A 20,545-nucleotide genomic window follows, 5' to 3' on the forward strand; every position below is an offset into this window, starting at 1 on the left:
TTTTAGTTCCTTAAAGTTTTAATTTTAGTATTTCTGATAGGTATCTCAGCGGCTGTAGATTTGGCGAAAACTATATTAGGCGTATACGAAACTTTAGGCACAAAATTAACTAGAAGCTGTGTTGGTAATTCTACTATTTCCCAGGATGGCAATGTTAGGAAGTGGTCAAGACTGCTAAGCCAGTTGACAGTTCAAGATTGTCAGTAGGCACGCTGAGCGCTCGTAGCCGTTTTGCGGCGATACCCGGCTCCTACTTTTGTATCAAAGCCAGCCCTCTCTTGGCAAGTACGCAACACGTTGGGGCGACTGTATAGGTCAAACAAATAGTTGCTTAATAGTGCATAAATTTGGTAAACATCCCTATTAGAATTAATTGCCATTTCTGCTAAAATATATTTCTAAGAGTCGATGAACGTAGTTCAGACACTTATATAGGTCGCGATGATTTTTTAAGTTTTTTTCAGGAAAAGGGTTAAGTTTTGTTCATGCTCAAATTTAATTTTTCGCGATTTGGTTTTTGATTTCTTTGTAAGTTCAGATTGTTTCCTTTGTTCAAAGGACGGCAAACTCTTTTATCGAAAATTGGAATTTAATTTTCAGTTTTTCCAACGAAATAGAAATTTAACTTATTCATCAATTTTCCTCATGTTCAGCAAAAGGTACCCATGATAAACTGTTCTAGAAATACAAAGAGTTTAAAGGGCATTATTTTGAAATTTGAAAGTTGAGATTTTTTCAAAAATTATGTTAGCGTTCATTGATTCTTTTGAAGCTGTCTGTTGGCTATCTTTTCTCCAGGAAAAGTCTCCACATTTTTTCAAGCTCAAATATATATTTTTTTTCGGTTTGGCTTGTTTTTGAAGTTCAGCTTATTTCTTTTACTAAAAGGAAAACGATCTTCTTTATCAAACAGCAAAAGTGTTAAAATCACAAAAAACATAATCAACTTTTAGTTTCCTAAGTGTATTCTAATTTTCAGTTTGCCCAGCGGAATGAAAAATTTACGATATGATCCAGTTTTCTAAAGTTGGGCTAATTTTTATCAAAAAATCAAAATTATATGTTTTCTTTGAAATTCGTTGAGATTTTAATCCTCATAAATTTATTTCAAATTTTTCAAAGTGAAGTTTTTTTTCAAAATCAAGCCAGTTTTCCTTTTCCGTACTTTGTTCACAGACAGCTGGAAAAGTTCATTGAATCTTTTCCAGCTGTCTGTCGGCCGGCTATGTTACGTTTTCCAAATTTAACAGTTTTGCTTTCGCATAATCTGATTTTGACCAAGTATAGCCGCCTTTTTTCTAAGAAAGAACATACTTTTTCGTAAAAAGAACAGCTACAACTTATAAAAAAATTGCTTCCAGTGTATTTTTTCATTTTGCTAAATTAGATAAATTTTTGGAAACTCACTTTTCTCTTCTTAGGAAAAACTTTTAAAATTTTCGTTTTGAATAAAACTAAAGTTGCGTTTGCTAAAAGTAATTGAACTCCATTTGGTGTCATTAAAATTAATCACAGATCATCATAAAATCAAATATCTGATTGCTCAAATCGAAGAATGAGCTTGAAAAATTGTCACAATTCATTCTGAAAAAACTTCACACGATTCAATTAGGAAACAATAATGGGAAGTGCCCTTGAATTTTAATTTTAAAGATCTTTTCATCAGTTTTCAATTGCTAAATTTGAATTTTCACTGAAATACCTGCAAAAAACGTAACAGTTCATTTCATATATTATTTTATCAAACTTGAAATTGTTTCATCAATCGCGCACATTCACCAATCAATTACAGAAAAACGTTTAAAAAAGAGTAATTTGAGATTGATATCAATTTAGGTTAAGTTTTAGAAAATATCTTCAGAAGAAAATTATACCAAAAAAATTAATAAATGGGTCCGCGCAGAGAGAGAGAGAGAGAGAGAGAGAGAGAGAGAGAGAGAGAGAGCAATAAAAACCAACTCCTGATTTTTAATAATAAAATAATAAAATTATCTTTAAAACCAGCAAACAACTTCATTTTACAAGCAATTGTTTTTTATCAATCGGAACCGTCCTTATATGTGTTCAAATCTCTCACTGTTTTCACTTTTCATTAATTAAAACAATCAAAGATCTAATTGAAATAATAAGAACACAGTTATGTGTATAATGATGAAAAAGCAAAAAAAAAACGGAATAAAGAAAAAACTTATTGCTTTTACAGCCCAGCACCCAGCACTAGTTTATGAAGCAAATCTCAATGGTCTTATGAAGTTTGATTTTGAGATCAACTGTTTTCTAACTGATTTCGACTGAGCGACCTTTGTGTGCTGATTTTCCTGAGATGATTTCTGACAAAATTTAGCCCGGCGCTTTGAGTTTTTAAATTGGAAAGCATTTTACGCTTTTCTTTTAAAATTTACCGATCAATTTTGTTTTCAAAATGTATCAATTTTATTAGTTAGGATTTTGTCAAAAAATCTATTTTTCCAAAAATTGATGAGCTCTAGCGTGCTGTTATATTTGCTTTCCGTGTAGCTCAGAAAATAAAAAAAACCAAATGAGGTTGATAAACTATTTATAGTTTTCGGGTACTATCTGGACTAAAGGAGAAAAAAAGAACTAACGCAACGTTTATTATAATTGAGCAACCACTAGATTTCAAGAAAATAATATTATAGAAGTAAATAGAAATTAAGGTTTTAAACGATCATGTGATTGGAACGTACGATAGATTGTTGCAAATTAAAAATAATTTTCTTTTGATTAAGCGCTCAGAATTGATTTGAAGCAAGTTTCACATGAAAAATTATATATCTTGTTTTTTGACGTGTGATGCTTGTTTTTTGAGACCCATTAGCGAAGTCATCAATTCATTTCCCATACTAAGTAAGCATGCTGACTAAAAGAAATTCAGTTGCTCGCCACCAATTTTTTTTAGTGCGACAGTTTTGCTTTGTGCTCATTTATTTCCGAATATTTTTCATCAATTCAACAATGCTATGCAGTCAAGACGAGGTCAACAACCTTCAATACATTCTATTTCTGATTGCTCTAGGTTTCACAAATGCTTGGGCGTGGTTTAAGTCACTCCTTTATTTTTCCGACTTTCGAAGAAAGCGACGGAATATCTGCGCTCGAGATGGTTTTTTCTCCAAACTAATTTCAACTTTTTATTTAGCCATTTTTAACGACAATTTTTCATATCATGCGAAAATTATTTTTTTCTTGAGCTCAAACTCAAAAGATGTTTAGATCAATTTTTGTAAAGTTGTGTTGATTTTGTAGTGGGCAACCTTTTGCAAATGCAAACTAAATTTTTTATGCGGTTAGAAGTGAGCCAATTTGAATCAAGTTAAGTGCGATTTATTTCGTGCTAATAACGCATATGCGGAGTTTTATACCCTCTTAGAAGTTTTACCATAGAGAACTAAGGCTATTCTGTAATCTACTTGGTCATTTGCTATATTCATATGCTATTCTATTCTAGTTCGAATATTAAAGCTGCGCTACCCAATATTACTGCCATGATTTAATCGATTAACCAAACTGACATGTTAAGTTGAACATCAACATTAACTGCTCGTATATCATGGCAATAAACCCTGAATGTTCCGACTGTCCCCTAAATCATGTCGGATAGTTTATGAGAAAAGAAAATGTCGAAAACCTATATACATTTTGGACAATATCAATGTGTAAAATTTTGAGTCATACGAACTTAATACGACCAATGAGCTGCCTCAATTCAATTTGGAAGCATTTTTTTGTGCGGGATAATTCGCGTTACAATTTTCTCAGCATTATGAATAAACTTTTCAAAGCGCGCATAATTTAGTCCATAACATGGATAATTTGGCAATTTTCAAACCCCCAGAACTTTACAAAAAATAATTGGATGAAAAATATCTTTTTAGATTTGATTTCAGGAAGTCCATATCTTCATCGGGGTATTAAAAATGTTTGTTGAAAACTATTATTTCGATCGATGAAAATTGACTGAATAAAAAAAACCACCCCGAGCATAAATATTCCGTTCTCTTCAAAAGTCGGAACAATAAGCGGTTCAAGGAATCAGTTCAAGGAACAACAATGATTTTTTATTCAAATTTGGTTCATGCTCTTAAAAAGAACACACCTGAAATACATACAATTTTTTTTTGATGTTAATAACTTTTTTGTAAATATGTGATCCTAAAAACAGTCAAAATTATGAATTTCTATCTAGCATTTCTGTCAAGCCTTACTTGGATGATCGCGGAAAAAATTCTGAAACGGGTTCTTCAAAGTCACAGTTTAAAGTATTGCTATCTGGTCAACAAACCAATGAGACCTGAAATTAGCAAGATTTTTTTTCTTAGTTTGAAGTTTTAAAATTTCTGCACACACATTCTTGTACCAATACCTGCTACAGTCACAAATACACCAAAATTTTGGGAATTTTGGACACCTATGACCAGGGGCGGATCTAGGATTTTCTTGAGTGGGGGACGGATTTTCGAAAAAAAATTCGAAAATTTTGACGACCTTTTTTTTTAGTTCGACCAAATTGATTTTTCGAGCTCTCCCAAAGCACTGTTTTGCCCCTATTTTTGCAAAATTTTGTGCACCGCAGGCGAATTTTTGAAAAAACAGTCAAAAAAGCTGTTTTTGGGCACTTTTTGAAAAATTTTGACAAAAAAATCGCGATTTTTTTGGCGCGCGCTCCCCCTCAAAGTTAGTATATATTGGCGCCTAAGGCGCCTTTAGAAAAATTTTAGGGTCGGTCAGCCAAAAATGGATTTCTGAAAAAGTTTCAAAGGGGGACCCTTTGGGTCGGCAGCGGGTCGAATCCCTGAGGAAGGAGCGTTCGCCCCTCCCCCCCCCCCCCCTAAATCCGCCCCTGCCTATGACACTTTGGAAAAAACAGCGTTCCGAAAAATCCTGCTAATACAATTACAACTGCTATGATTAACGGCCTCGGCACGTCAAATATTGTTGTTTCCAACAGTTTAGAACACTAGAACTATTCCGTCGATTTCTATGATAGACAAGCCTGAGTAAGTTGACAGAACCGATAAGATTGGTCGGAACAAGTTTTAGTTGTTTGACTTTTGATTTCCAATCAAGTTGATTTTTATATTATTTTACTCAATTGCAATTTTTTTCTCGTATCTCAAAAATGACAAGAAAGTTTAATATCAATCTATAAAACAGTGTTATTTTTCAGTTAGATCAAAATCTCAGTAGTAAAAAAAAACTGCCCATTGAAATTGTATTTTCCGAGCAGAGCGAAACAGACAGAAGACATGCTACAACAGAAAATATTACGATCAAAAATAGAACAGGGACGATAGGGTTCTACTCTTCCAACCACTCTCTTAAGAGGATAGACAATTAAGCGTGGCCCAATTTACGATGACTGAAATCCATTGTACAACGGGCCACGCATACTCCCAGAGATTGTCATTGAACTATTATTCGTAAGAAGAGACAAAACATAGGTTGTAGCAGTTCTAAGAAAGAAAAAGTCTAAAAACTCAAAAACCGGAAAATAAAACAAGGAAAATAAAATTTTATGGCCTAAGGAGTAATTTTACAAGGTTCATTATGAAAACCAAATATGTTTATCATAGCATAATTAGTCGGCGTGCCAATTTTCATGACAATCAGACTATGTAAACAATAATTTTAAATATAAAAATTTGATGGTGGGTGGTAAAAGGAAAAAGAGCCGTGGTATTCCCATATGCGATTCATCAGAAGAAAATTCCCGAGCCATATAAGCCATTCTCGAGATACCAGCAACAACAGCTGATGTCGAAAAAAATTTTTCACCACTTCTTCGAAAAGAATGAAATATAAAACTGCAGTGCCGCAGCCTCTTATAGAGCAAACGTTCCCGAAAGATCCGCCAATAAACCAAGAGAAAGCTGGGTAAAGAAAAAAGGCGTTAAAAACCACCCACACAAACAATTTCAAGAGAGAAGAATCGATTATATTATGATTTTAGTAGCTGTCTTATTGAAATTGTAAAAAAAATCTATTATAATCACTTATTAATCGATTATCATCTCTTGAAGTCATTTTTAAAGTAGGCTAATTTTAGGCAAAATTTTAATCAATTATAATTAATTATAATTGATTATTTTGTAAGATATGTTTCAAGTGATTAAAATCGATTGAAACAGATTTTCTGTACTGTTCGATTTTCGAAAATTCAAATATCGAAAACTTTGAAATCTGACATGTCAAAAAAATTTTAAAAAAATTGAAAAAGGCTTGGAATGTGCTAGAAACTGGCGTATATTAGCATGAGCCATACCAATCAAGTATGGCCGCCCCGTAAGCTGTACATAAAGTATATAAGTTGACCCGCTAGATTTGACCCTCTAGAGTTGACCCAGTCTTGGCAAAGTTTCGCTGGAAGTTATTATTTTGCTTTAGTTGGTCGGAACTGACAGTAAAAATAGTAAATCGTTTTCGCAAACAAAGAAGATAGTGTAAAGCCCCTTAATTTGTGTTCTAGTTTACTGGGAGAGATGAATTGTGTACCATAGAAAATTTTTGAAATTTTTTTTTGTTTGAGAAAAACATTTACAATTTTCAATGCACGTGCCGACAAGATGCTTTCAGCTGTATTTTAAATCGTAGAGCGAGATGTAGTTAATCTGTTTTGATTTGAAAAAAAAAATTAGAACTAAAAACTTCATAAGATAACCCCTTTCAAAATTCGTCCCTACTTATTTTTAGTTATTTTTGCTGAAGCGTTCTCATTATTTTTTTAAAAGCATCATAATGTAAGCCCCCAATATATAGGGGAGCTATATTAGGAGGATTTTAAGGGAGCTTTAAGGGGAGGGAACTCCCTTAATATAACTGGAGGGGGAGTTAAAGTAAGCCAGATATAAATAGAGAGAGAGAGAGAGAGAGAGAGAGAGAGAGGTAGAGATCTAAACTGCAGATCTAACCTTTTTTTTTTTAAATTTTGTTCTGTCTTTCTCTCTCTCTGTCTCAATTTTAAGATGCTTGAATTTTTAGGGGACTTATTATAGGGGGCTTATTTTAAGTGACTTGTATTAGAAAAAATTAGGGGCTTATGATAGGGGCAGGGATTGTTATATTACGGGTATTATTAAGCCCCCTAAAAATTTAAGCACCCCCATAACAACCCTCCCTCAACTGAGTGGTAGTGAAAAGGTGTGTATTATTGTATGGGGCTTAACTATTAATAATAGGGTGCCATAACTATTTATATTGAAGATCAAACGTGATTTTTAGGGAATTACTTAGCGTTATAAAAAGAACGTGATCCCTCTTACGACGTACTCATAAACTCAGCACACATTCTGCTCTTACCCCCCCCCCCCGCCCCAACTGCTCAAGCTTTTTCTTCGCTGGTACTAACCTCCTGCTCAAGGCACCCCACTCCTCGGTACCCTCTTCACCTTCACCAACCTCCTGCTCATGACACCTACTTCTTTGGTCACCCTCTTCACCTGCACCAACCTCCTGCTCAAGGCACCCAACTCTTCGGTTACCCTCTTCACCTGCACCAGGCACCTGCTCAAGACATCCAAATCTTCGTTCACCCTCGTCACCTGCACCAACTACCTGCGCGAGGCACCGAACAAGAGACTGATCAGCGAGATCATAATAGAACAAGAGAACAACGTTGAACAACATATGAGGCGATAATGGTTAATTTTAAAATATTTAGTGATTATTGATGAAATCTTTCAAGTCGCTTTGAATATGTTTATTTTGAATGTTTAATCTTTTTTTTCTATGATTATTAGTTTTTATAATTATTAATTTCACCAAATTTCTTTTGAAAAAGTCAGGAATTATTATGCTTTTTAATCGATAATAAGTGGTTGTCTGTTTGATCTGTAATCATGTATAATGGATCATACGACTTTATAATCTCTTGGAGAATATCACGATTAATATCGATTATAATAGATTATAATATCTTGGAAAATATCACGATTATAGTAGATTATAATCGATTATAAGAGGTTTTCTGTTGCAATTATAATCAAATAAAGTGGATTAAAAGAGATTATAATCTCTTGAAAATATCACGATTATAATCGATTATTATTCCTTCAACAACCTTGTTTTGGTAATTATAATCAAGTAAAATTGTGAAAAATTGTCATAATAATCCGTTATAATCGATTACTTACGCCTTAATTTTGATGCGGGCAGTAAACGAAAATGCAAAAAAAATCATTGGAGACTACATTGGGAGACTTTATTTTGATTAGTTTGCCAAATACAATGAAATAAACCAGCAAATGATACAATACTAGAAAACAATGCGGCACAATGAACTGTGCGCTCAAATGAGAGGAGCATTTGAAAGGCTTAAAAGCGAGGAACTACTATTGAAACTAAAAACATCACATGTAAGACGAATATTTTGTTTCTATCTGGCTTCAAATAGAGTAATGATTTTGAGAAAAGAAATAAGTGGGATGATGCAACCGGTCTGCTGGATGCATCAAAACTAATTCTGGCTTTCTAACACTCAGTGATCTAGTCTGTAAGAAACTTTAGATAAAGGATAAGATAAAAAAACACCAGGTTTTTGCAACAAAATTTTTGAATAGAACTGTGGTAAAATAGAACAAATACTTGCAGCGGACGCATCAAATTTTTATACAAAAATGCGAGCAAATAGGAAAATATTGGCATGAAGTAGTTATGCTGAACAGTATGGGCTTCTCTCACAAAAAATAACACACGAGGTCTTTTTCTAATCAGTCGTGAATTACTCAATGGGGCTTCAAATGCCTAAAGTTTAACAGAAAATAGACTGCGTTTCTTTTTTTGAAAAACTCCCAGCAAGAATGCAACAATGCAAGAAAATCCCAGCAGGAATGCAAAAGTAGGGTAATTTTTAATATAGTTTTGGTTACCTGGAAAAAATTTTAAAAGAGGGACGACGCAACTCTTAGATCACCCTAAAATTGGACACTAATAAACTTTATTGGGGGATGGTTCTCATGCTTGAGGGAACGAATGCTTGAAAAGTTTCAACCAATCAAAATCGCTAAGCGTTCCTATTGGTTAAATACTTTTCTCACAAAAGCGAAGTCAATATTAGCAGAAAATGTTTTAAATCAGAGGAAATTAATCAAAAATTTTACAAATTGCAGATTACAACCGCAATACTATTCAGATAAACATCAAGATTTATGAGTTCAAGTTCATTAAAAAATTTTCAGTCTTGAAAACTCATCTGCCTATTATCTAATCGGTGAGCGTTAACACTATTGGCCTGGTTATATTTTCCTACTTTGAGATTTTTGCGATTTACTTCGAGATTTTGAATACTCATTTCTGATTGGCTGAAAATAAGCTAAAAGTAATTTCAAGCATTCGTTTCCTCAAGCATGAGGGACGCCACTAATAAGGGGAGGGTCATTGGTGGCGCCCTTCATGCTTGAGGGAACGAATGCTTGAAATTAAATTTAGCTTACTTTCAGCCAATCAGAATTGAGTATTCAAAATCTCGAAGTAAATCGCAAAAATCTCAAAGTAGGAAAATATAACCAGGCCAATAGTGTTAACGCTCACCGATTAGATAATAGGCAGATGAGTTTTCAAGACTGAAATTTTTTTAATGAACTTGAACTCATAAATCTTGATGTTTATCTGAATAGTATTGCGGTTGTAATCTGCAATTTGTAAAATTTTTGATTAATTTCCTCTGATTTAAAACATTTTCTGCTAATATTGACTTCGCTTTTGTGAGAAAAGTATTTAACCAATAGGAACGCTTAGCGATTTTGATTGGTTGAAACTTTTCAAGCATTCGGTCCCTCAAGCATGAGAACCCTTCCCATAACAAACTTTACAGAAACAGAAATTTCAAAAACTCAAACTGTCAAAGTTGTGACTCAAAGCTAACTAGACGCAATTATCTTTTGGGAGCTCCTGACAAACGAAAACAGTTTCCGCATTGTAGAACAACACCAGAGTCTTTTAACTAATTTTATTTTGCATCTTGCAAAGTATAACTTTGATGGGGAGATTGTGGCATAGAAAAGACAACCGCTTCGAGGGTTTGATACCGAAGAAGCAGGTGCGTTCCATGAGTTCATCAAAGTGATATGATACGATTGTCAATATTTTGTTATGCACAAAAAAAAAAGTGTCTACAAAATATTTATGAGGTTATGTGGATTTTCACGACATATATGGTTCCAGTAAGCAAAAGAAATTTTTGCAACAGCACAAAATACTGTGTTCAAAAAATCTATCGAATTGTTTTTGAATTTAAAAAATGAATCTCAGGAACTAAATGCGAAAGAAATTAAAACTGCCTCTAGCACCGATAATATTCAAGACTCATATGGACAATACGCAAAATTACCCTTCATTAGTCTAGTCAGTAGAAGCCTATCAACGGGGGTTGAATTTCATGAGTTAATTCAGATAGCCCGATTGGTAAAGCATAGTAAGGTATAACAATAACCGGTAGAGAAATTTGGGATAAAATTGACAAAACTCCTTTGATGAATTCGATGACCAAGGTTACTGAATTTGATCATACGACTGCTCTTCATTGAAGTGGCAAACATCGAGACAAAAATATTTCATTTTTGGGGGAAAAGCTAGAAAAATTTCAACCACGCTGTTAACAATATTTCAATAATTTCGTTTTTTTATGGTTATACGTTTACTTTTCTACAGCTTTTTTTTGGAGGATGGAATATACCATTAAACAATTTTTTCGGAAGTTGAACCTTCATGGTTATTATGGTCATTATATGAAACTGAGGAGAATTATCAAAATCATTAAGGTACAGGTGAAAACAAATTGAATTATGGTGTGAAAGACAAACAAGATGTGCATTGTAAGTATTAATCAAACTATGCCATGAGGCGACCTTCGGTACCTCATTATATTCTATTTACTTATGTATTGTCTTATCTAACTATGTCCTAAATATCTACTTATAGTGCAGTAAATTGATTCAAGGACAAATCTCACCAGCTGACTCGCTTGTCACTTGAGAATCTGAGGTGGTCACTTGCGAAAGCCTTAAGTGTTAAATCTAGTCATAAAAACATTAAACATTAAAAACAGTACTTCAATTCTGGATTCGTTAATCATTTATTCGTTACTCTATTCTATCTATTTATATATCATATCTAATTCAATATTCGAAATTTACAATACCGTTTTCCCTACTCAAACTGAGGGAAATCTCATGGCGCAGCCAGCAGTTCCTGTGAATGAAGACAGGACTGACCTACTCGGAATACCACCTTTTTGGGCGAGAACATCGGTTAACCCACCTTTCATTTGGGAGACTTGGGTAGGACAATTTATTTTGGCCGTGAGTCTCAAAGACAACATTTCACCGGGGGAGTTACTAGTTGCCCCAGCAGAGTTAGTGGATGAACCCTACCCAAAGCCCGAAGCACCGAGTGCTGAAGAAAATGCAGCAGACGTGGCCAATAGGAACCTCCGAATTGCAGCAGCTAATCGAAGAATCGATGAGTACAATCAAGAGAGGAGAAGGAAAGGACCTCGCATTGGACATAACTGGTGTTACTATGAGGCAGAGGCGCACTGGGAAATGAGAGGAAAAAACGATTCTTGAATTCTTACCCTCATTTGGACCTCAATACTAGTTCTTTCATTGATTTTAACAAGTGTTGTGAGGATGTTTTCAAGGCAGAGCGGGACGACACAGTCGAAAGGATTCAGCTGTATAATACAATTTTCATGCAGGATAATGACTCATTCTCATCATTTTACGCCCGACTTAGCGCTCAAACTGCGTTGTGTAATTGGCCGATTGATCAGGAAAGAGCAACATTGAAAGACTTGTTTATTGGTCGCATTCGCGATGTGGAGGTTCAGAAGCAATTAATCAGAGCAAAAGCCAATCTTGATGATACTCTACAACTGGCCTTGGAGAATGAGAAAGGGGCCAAAACATCAGAACAATTTCAGAAATTGCTCCCACATAACAACGCTACTTCTAATACTACAAACTCTATTCGAGTCAAGCAGGAACCAACTTCGTCAGTACAACAATTTAAGAGCCAAGGAAATAGTAGCCGGGGAGGAGGTGTAAACCGTCCTAACCAACGACAAGATCAAAATAAACCATGTTATTTTTGTGGCAACCCGTTTTCTTTGGAGCATCGCCGGTCGTGCCCGGCTAGAGAAGCTACTTGCAATGCCTGCAAAAAGAAGGGTCATTTTGCTAAGGTGTGTAACACTACGAGACGACGCGTGAACATGGTACAAAATGAAGAGATGGCTACAGACCAAGAGTGTAATTTAATTGAAGTTAATGGTGACAGCGAGCCGGAATATGGGGTCATGGCGATAGGCGTTGTGCAGATTAACAATGTGGAACTTCTAAAGACAGCGGGAGGACAACCAAGGAGCCTCAGTATACAGTTACGTTCCGGTAACTCTTTCTTCTATTCTACGGTGGACACTAACAGTCCCGTATCTTTCTTTAACAAGAAAACGGCGGATATACTCATGAAACGGATTCCCAACGTTAAATTTAAGGACATCGCGAGACACCCTCTAGACGTTACTTATGTTGACTATAACAAGAAACCAATTCAACTGTTTGGTTCTCTGTAAATCACTATTACATCGAAAGGATGGAAAATCGAGAATGCGTGTTTCCTGGTTTCCAAAAATCGTACTCGAAATTTACTCGGGTTGAACCTTCATGAGAAATTGGGAATTGAAACGGTGCAACGCAGACCGGCAGAAGTTAGCTACGCGGCGAAAGATCAGGAATTGGACTCGACCTCAAAGTTCTGGAGGGATCACTCTGTCAAAAGGTATCCAAATGTATTCAGCAGGCTGGGGAGGTCGAAAAACCATAAAGTATTCACTAATTTTAAAGACCCGTTGGTGCCCAGACAAGTTAAAGGCCGAAAAGTTCCTATACATTTACAAGATCGGGTCACGGCTGAGATTAAAAAGTTAATTAAAGACAAGCACATTGAAAAGTTAGAAAAATGTACTACGGATCATTTCATCGCACCCATAGTCTTAACTGCAAAGAAAGAAGGATCTATAAAACTCGCGTTGAATGCTAAACCTATGAATGCCCAAATCTAGCAAAACAAATGTCAAATGCCTAATATGCATAAATTGATTGACTCGGCGGCTCAAATCATAACTAGAGACACACCTGGGGAGGTGTGGCTTACTTCTCTGGAACTTAAATACGCTTTCAGTCAATTACCTTTATCGTAACTAACCAGTAGTCATTGTAACTTTAGTATTTTGTGCGGAGAGGCAACTGGCACATATCGATTCAAGACTGGTTTCTACGGACTGATGGACATGCCTACGGAATTTCAGAAAGCGATGGACTATACGTTACAAGGATTGGAGGGTGTCATATGTTACCTCGATGATATACTGGTTGTCACTAAAGAAAGAGTTGAAGATCATAACGTACTAGTCGAAAGAGTGATGAATCGATTGGATGAAGAAGGATGGGCGTTGAAACTTAGTAAATGTGAGTTTTCAGTTAACAAGCTAGTCTGGTTAGGGTATGAAATCGATGAAAACTGTTACGCTCCAAAATTCTCACAAATAGAGGCAATCAAATCGCTGTTGCCACCCAAAACTCTTAAACAGTTAAGATCGTTTATGGGTACACTCAATCATCTTCAACCTTTCATCCTGGATTTGCACAAATATACGGTCGCATTCACAGCTTCGTTAAAAGCGGAGAATAAGAAATCGTTTTTGTGGGGGGAAGAGCAAATTATTGCGTTTCAGAAGATCTTAAACCTCATAGCAAACATCCCTAATTTGTTTCTTTACGATGCTTCGAAAGCTTCGCGTGTTAAATGTGATGCAAGTCATAGAGGGCTGGGGGCTTGCTTGGAACTAGAAGTAGAGCCAAATGTTTGGGCCCCGATTGCGTTTGCCTCTAGGTTGCTAAACTCCGCGGAAATCAAGTATAGTACCAATGAGTTAGAACTTTTGGCTATTGTATGGTCGTGCGAACATTTCCGTACATATTTACTTGGTAAACGTTTTGTTATTCTAACCGATCATAAGGCCCTCATTTCCGCCCTCAATGAAACGTATGGTAAAAAGTCTTATCAGTCACGACTCTCTCGCTGGGCGGACCGCCTCATTCCGTTCGACTATCAAATCGAACATATACCCGGCTCCGCCCTAGGCATCGTCGACTATATGTCTAGATACCCGACTTCTGTAGCACCATTGCCATCATCGCATGACGAATTATTTGTCATTAAATCTATTCAAGCTTTTCACAATGCTTTAAATTTGATTGGTACTCAATCCAAACCTCAAGTAGTGCCGGTGGGGCAAATTTCAAATTATAACCAGTTTCCACCAATCAGATTGTTTGGTGAAATTAGAGGCGAAATTAGCTACCTCTTAACTAATACGACAAACCAATCAACGTTCGATTCATCTGACCAATCACCTTGTTGCAAACAGTTCAGTTGGTCGCCTCTAGAGGGCGTCGCGAATAGTACTCAATATGTTAACCAATCTCAAAAGGATATGCTAATTTATCGTCATAATTCCTCACCACTAGAGGGCGTTCATTCATGCTCTCAGTAAACTAGCCAATCATATGCTCGTATGCAAAATCGTGAGTATATATCACCGTCGCGAGAGGTCGACTTTTCATGCTCTAGTACTCTCGACCAATCACAGCACAGTATGCAAATGCGATACGCTAAACCGGAAGTTTTTGCTCAAACTCATTGTCTCCGACCTTACAACTTAGAAATCAGTAAGGATATGGATACTTTAAATAATCTTGCTCAAAACACTACTCTTAACTCTGCTCTCAATAACTCAAATACTTCTACTAATACTATTGACTTTGCAAATAATACGATCGAACAAACAAATCTCCTCAATTTTGTTGAAAATTTTTCTACAAATTCCCCTAATTTTTGCACCTCCAGTCAACTAAGACCCAGACTATCTACAGTTCGCCCTATGGATCGCCCGAGCCGTATTGATCAAATACGTACCCGAAAAATTGCCAGGCAGAGACATTCTCGAGAACGTTTCGTGGTTACTCGAGGACAAACGACGCAAAAGGCCCTCACTCACTTCCTCGATAAGTGCCGGAGGCAGCGGCTAACGAGACAGGCCAGACGAGGAGAGACACTTCGAATGGGGGTTAACGCCATCAATAACCACAAACCGCTGGTCACACAGGACAAAAAGAAGGTGGTCGGATTGCCGGGACTGTTCGACGTGGATCTGTTGGGAGAGCTGACAGGGGAAGACCCGTTCCTCGGACCGATGAGAACTGCTATCATCAATAAGGATGTGCAATCCTTTAACAAACTGGGGGCGTACATGACCCAATTCTGGACGAAAGCGGCGGTGGTGAACAACTGTGTCCTGAGAGACAACAAACTAGCCATACCCGAACAGTTACGAAGTGCTATCCTGATTCGACTTCATCGCTCGCACCCAGGCCAGGCGGCCATGATGGACGCCTCGGAGTATATTTGGTGGCCATTTCTCAACCGCCAGATCGTTAATGTCTGCGAACAATGCCCGGAGTGTACTCTATTTGGTAAGAACATCAAAACTTCCGCGACTTATGACTCAGCTAAGCCGTTACCAACGTTGTCAGCTCCAAACCAAGAATTGCAACTTGATTTCGCGGGTCCGTTAATAGATGATAAGTAGGGGAAAATCTACATTTTAGTCGCCATAGATAGTTTTTCTAAGTTCCCCTCGGTGATGTTAACTAAATCAACCAGTGCGAAAAAAATAGTCAAATTTATGCGATCATATATTCGTAATCATGGCATACCAGAAACCATTAGGACAGATCAGGCATCTGGGTTTCATTCTGACGTCGTTAAAGAATTTTGCAAATTGAGAGGCATTAAACACATCCTCACAGCGGTGGGGGATCATCGGAGTTGTGGGCTGGTGGAGAGATCGATCCAGACCATAAAACGGAAGTTAGGAACAGAAAAATAAGATCCTAATTTTAAAAATCTGAAGTCAACTTTACAACAAATTATCGTTGATATTTGGAAAACTAAGCATTCTACGTTAAAAGTATCTCCTTTTGAGTTACACTTTGGGAGGAAGCCCAACACTGAGTTTTCATTAGCACGTGATAATGTTGTTCATTCTCCTACTTCAGCACAAGGACTAGAGAGGAACCTCCTAACCCCGGAGCAACGGTCAAGCCAGGATTACAGCCGCGATAGGGCTAAAGTTGTACCCAGAGGATCGTCACACAGCCCAGAAATCCCCTATAAATTCAAGCCACTCTTTGGTGTGGGCGAGCGTATAGCGGATAGTCAACCAACCGTATAAAGCCTTGGAGAACCTTGCGAAGGCAGCTAACACCTGGAAGCAGTGGAAACGGAATGTGCCTCCACAACAAGGACAAGATCTTCTCCGTGAATTGGCGGCTTGGAATAGCGACCTCGCAAACTCGCTGAAATCAGGGATCACGAAGGGGACCCTACGCTTTTACGATAACGCCCGCTATACGTCAGCACCAGCACTCTCGCATTCACAGAGAATGAACGTGTCGTCTTCTTCGAGGGCCAAAAGACTGTCCAAAACAACTTAATTAGAAAAATTAGTTTTACAAGATTCTCTAAGAGTCAAAATCTTTCGGAAAGTCCTTGATCGAAAATCGGGAAATCCTCTGTTCAAACTAGCAAAAATCAAGATTACTCATGTCACGGATCATACTTACATTACCGACAAAGGGAAAGTCTACCGAAAAAATCACCTAAGCCTAAGACATAATTTTAACCTCCCTAAGTTTTCAGCTACGCCAGGCACAGTGGGAGAACGCTTGCAGCGACGAATTGCTCCTCGGCCCCAGTCTCAACTATCTACTATTCCAGCTACACGGCAGACAGACGAATCTTTAGAGGGCAAGGTGATCGACTTAACAGCAGAGTCATCAAGCGAGGACTCATTGATCACTGGGCCTCAGCTAGAGTTGGTGGAGGCACCGGTTACAACACCTCAAGGATTGGCTCCCGTGATCGCTACATCAGAAGCTCCGATCATCAACCCTCCAACTAATCCCGCCTTGATATCTCCTACAGGGGCGTTAGCAACACCCCAGGACCAGCCAGAGACTTCTGACACAGCAGCAAAAGACACAGCGGATACTGGCCATTTGGAGGTCGACAATCCTACCTCCCAATCTTCGAGCGAGTTTAATAGGTCATCTAACTGGTCCAAGAAACCGACGAGGTTTTATGGAGATCCTTATCGTCATTCAGTTAAGAGTGTAACTGAATCAAACTCTGCAGAGCCTTCGTCACTACAAACAAACACTGTTCAAGTCATCACTACGCCGTTCACCCCGATTGTTCGAAAGGTGCCGTTTCCCAGAACTAAGGAGCAAACTACTCCGTTCAAGAAAACTAGAATCGAAGAGCATGACAAAACTTCTTGAACTAGAGGGGGAAGGATTTTTTCTAGAGGTGGAAGTGTCATGAGGCGACCTTCGGTACCTCATTATATTCTATTTACTTATGTATTGTCTTATCTAACTATGTCCAAAATATCTACTTATAGTGCAGTAAAATGATTCAAGGACAAATCTCACCAGCTAAATCGTTTGTCACTTGAGAATCTGAGGTGGTCACTTGCGAAAGCCTTAAGTGTTAAATCTAGTCATAAAATCGTTAAACAATAAAAACAATACTTCAATTCTGGATTCGTTAATCATTTATTCATTACTCTATTCTATCTATTTATATATCATATCTAATTCAATATTCGAATTTTACAATACCGTTTTCCCTACTCAAACTGAGGGAAATCTCAAACTAAAGTAAACGAATGACACTAACAACTGTGGAAATTCAGTTTTTGAAAAATGAGCTGAAACCGTTGTCAATGTGTGAAAGAAACTGTTAAAGTTTAGAAAAAACAAGGAAACTGTATAGGTATGAATTCGGGAGCTTTTAAATTGTCTATCTCAACTGTTCATGACAAGGTCCGTGGTTCGGCCGAATGTCTACAAGGTTGGCTGTATAACTAAAAAAATGAATCGGGCACCAATCGAGCAACAATTATAATCAATTGGGTTGTGCAGACTATCAGTATCAATTAGAATCCATACGGATTGGCAAAAATGGGACCCTTCTGGATTGGCAAAGTTAGGACCCTTCCGGATTGGGACCTTTCCAAGTTGGCAAAATAGGACCATTTCGGATTGGCAAAATTAGGAACCTTCCGGATTGGCAAAATGGGACCCTTCCTGATTGGCAAAAAGGGAACCTTCTCGATTGACAAAATTTTTGACCATTCCGGATACAACTTTAGAGCTCTCTTCTGCAAAAATAACTAACTAGCAAGTGTTCGTTTTGATTTTGGACCCCTTCGGTTTGAAGCTAAGCTGCTTATTTTACAATTTCCTTTAACTGGATGGGGTCTATTAACAAGACTAGTTTCGACTTGCTCGCTTACTTCGAGGTTTCCCAAACCTCCTTATCATCGAAAACAAAGCAAAAGTGCTTTATTGAACCGTTACTACCATTTGGAAGGGATAGAAGGGCTTTCCGAAAGAAGACTAATTTGAAAATCGGTCTTTTTTGCTGAAAACACTCTGTAAAAATTTCATTGATTATTTCTTCCGAATTTTGAAAGCTTAAATTTAAGCTTATTTCATTCATAATCTAACAACATCAAATATACCGGACTAGTCAATCAGTTCTCAGGTTATAAAACGAAACAATTTTGGTCCCAATTTACAAAATTTTCCAACGTATAGATTCCGCCCAACTTTTTATGCAATTCTTGTCCTGTTGACCTAAAATTATCATTTCGAGCTCAAAAGGCCTACACTGTTCTATATTAACGCAAAATTCACAATCAAAAACGTTTCAACCGAAATGATTTGCTGAAAAACTTGCAAATTGGACCCCTCCGAATATGTGAATCCACTAAATCAAATTCGTTAAGTCCGATTTCACTGAGATCAGGAAGGTTATCGGTAAACGGGTTCTAAAACATGTCGATTTCTTAGTGTATTTTATCCGAACACGAATTATTATTGCATTAACTCAAAAATTTCTAAAAATTTTCTTATTTTACGGCATTTCGTTTATCCAAAAATTCAGATCTCTACACTTAATTTGTTCTAAGTTAAACCATTTCGTTTATCCAAAAATTCAGATCTCTACACTTAATTTGTCTGGACTAAGTTAAACCAGTTCCTTTAGTTATAAAAGTTGAATTACAACGATACTACCGAACTTAGCGCTTATTTTATTCCAAAAAATATGGTTATCTCGAGGATCGCGTTTTGTGGGGGATCAGATTATCAATTTTCTGACCCTAAAAACTGGTCTGCTTACGGTCTATTCATTTGAAAAATAGTTTAGGAATAAAATTATGGGTAGTATTAGAAGTAGCACTAAATATAATACCCCCCGATATAATACCCCCCGATACCCGGTGTGATGACGATACCCAAAAGTCGATTGTTGCTGTCCTTGTGATCCTTCCTGCTGCTTCCTGCACTGGTGGATTGATCTTCTACTGCAATCACTTGACTCCTCCTGATTGAGCGCAAATTAGCATTAATGTGCTTGAAATCTCAATTAACCCTCGAGAACAGGGACACGGGAAAAGCTACAGAGTTGATCGTAACGATCGGGCTTGACATAAATGTCCCTAATAATTAAATATATAAAAACAACAAACGGGAAAGTCAATCGCATCTCGTCTGGGGGAATGTTCGCTACTGATTTTATGTTTCTACTGTTTTTTGTTTTTTCGATTATTTTTAATCGAAAAGTTTTTTTTATTTCGTGGTTTTTCTTAGGTTCCAATTTACTTTTTAATTGGTTGATTGTATATCGTTTTTGTTTTTGGTCAAATTTCGCTTAAGGAATGACGGTATGGCCAATTCCCCACTCTTCAAGATACTTGAATTATCGGTCTTAACTAGGTTAAAAAGTGAAATCGGGGAATTCGGAAGGCTTTTGCGTTCAGAAACTTTTTTCTGGCTCTTGGTTTAGGCCTGATTTAGGCACGAATCAGAGGCCTCTGATAATTGCTCCGCCGATTATGATGTTATGGAAAACACCCAGGACCCCCTGTAAAAACACATGTGTAACCTTCTCTCGGAAATACATACCGACGGAAAGTAAAGCTAGATTAAAAAGCGACTGGCTAGCATCTAAATAGAGCCTTACGTTCTTTTAACTGTCTCTGTCATAGCCAATTTGGTGTGGTTCTCATAACATCGGGTCGACATAAAAATTACTATTTGTAGGCTATCAGTCGAACCTCGCACAATAACTTAGTTACAAGCAATATAGTGACCTCATGGCTGGGTCGCAGCATCCCCTGATCACGAGGTTACGCCTTAAAAAAGAGTTCATACATTTTACAATTACATCAGAGAAAGATCGAACTTTTGTCTTAATTTCTAGCTGAAAAGAAGTCTTATATTGAGTAAATTCCATTCAGGCCATACCAGGAATCCACAAAATAATTAAACTGATAGTCTCTGAATTCACTGGAAGACCTTCCGGATTCCCGATCTTCGCCAAATAAGCTCGCTCT

General features: G+C 37.1%; 2 protein-coding genes across 2 annotated transcripts in view; both read left to right on the forward strand.

The window, feature by feature from the left end:
- LOC134841162 (cadherin EGF LAG seven-pass G-type receptor 2-like) overlaps positions 1 to 58 on the forward strand; it is a 34,975-nt gene extending 34,917 nt beyond the window's left edge. Inside the window, exon 15 of the mRNA XM_063856963.1 lies at positions 41 to 58. Within this exon, the coding sequence (XP_063713033.1) occupies positions 41 to 58 (18 nt within the window). The remainder of the gene's footprint in view (positions 1 to 40) is intronic.
- An 11,649-nt stretch (positions 59 to 11,707) lies between these two features.
- Positions 11,708 to 12,589, forward strand: LOC134841165 (uncharacterized). Its single transcript, XM_063856968.1, has one exon. It carries the CDS (start codon positions 11,708 to 11,710, stop codon positions 12,587 to 12,589), a length of 882 nt encoding a protein of 293 aa, XP_063713038.1.
- The last annotated feature ends 7,956 nt before the right edge of the window (positions 12,590 to 20,545 follow it).

This window comes from Symsagittifera roscoffensis, chromosome 3 (genome assembly GCF_963678635.1).
Source record: "Symsagittifera roscoffensis chromosome 3, txSymRosc1.1, whole genome shotgun sequence".
Classification (NCBI taxonomy): Eukaryota; Metazoa; Xenacoelomorpha; order Acoela; family Convolutidae; genus Symsagittifera; species Symsagittifera roscoffensis.

Excerpts from the sequence above, each read along its gene's own strand:
- LOC134841165 (XM_063856968.1), top strand. The coding sequence starts at position 11,708 with ATGCAGGATAATGACTCATTCTCATCATTTTACGCCCGACTTAGCGCT.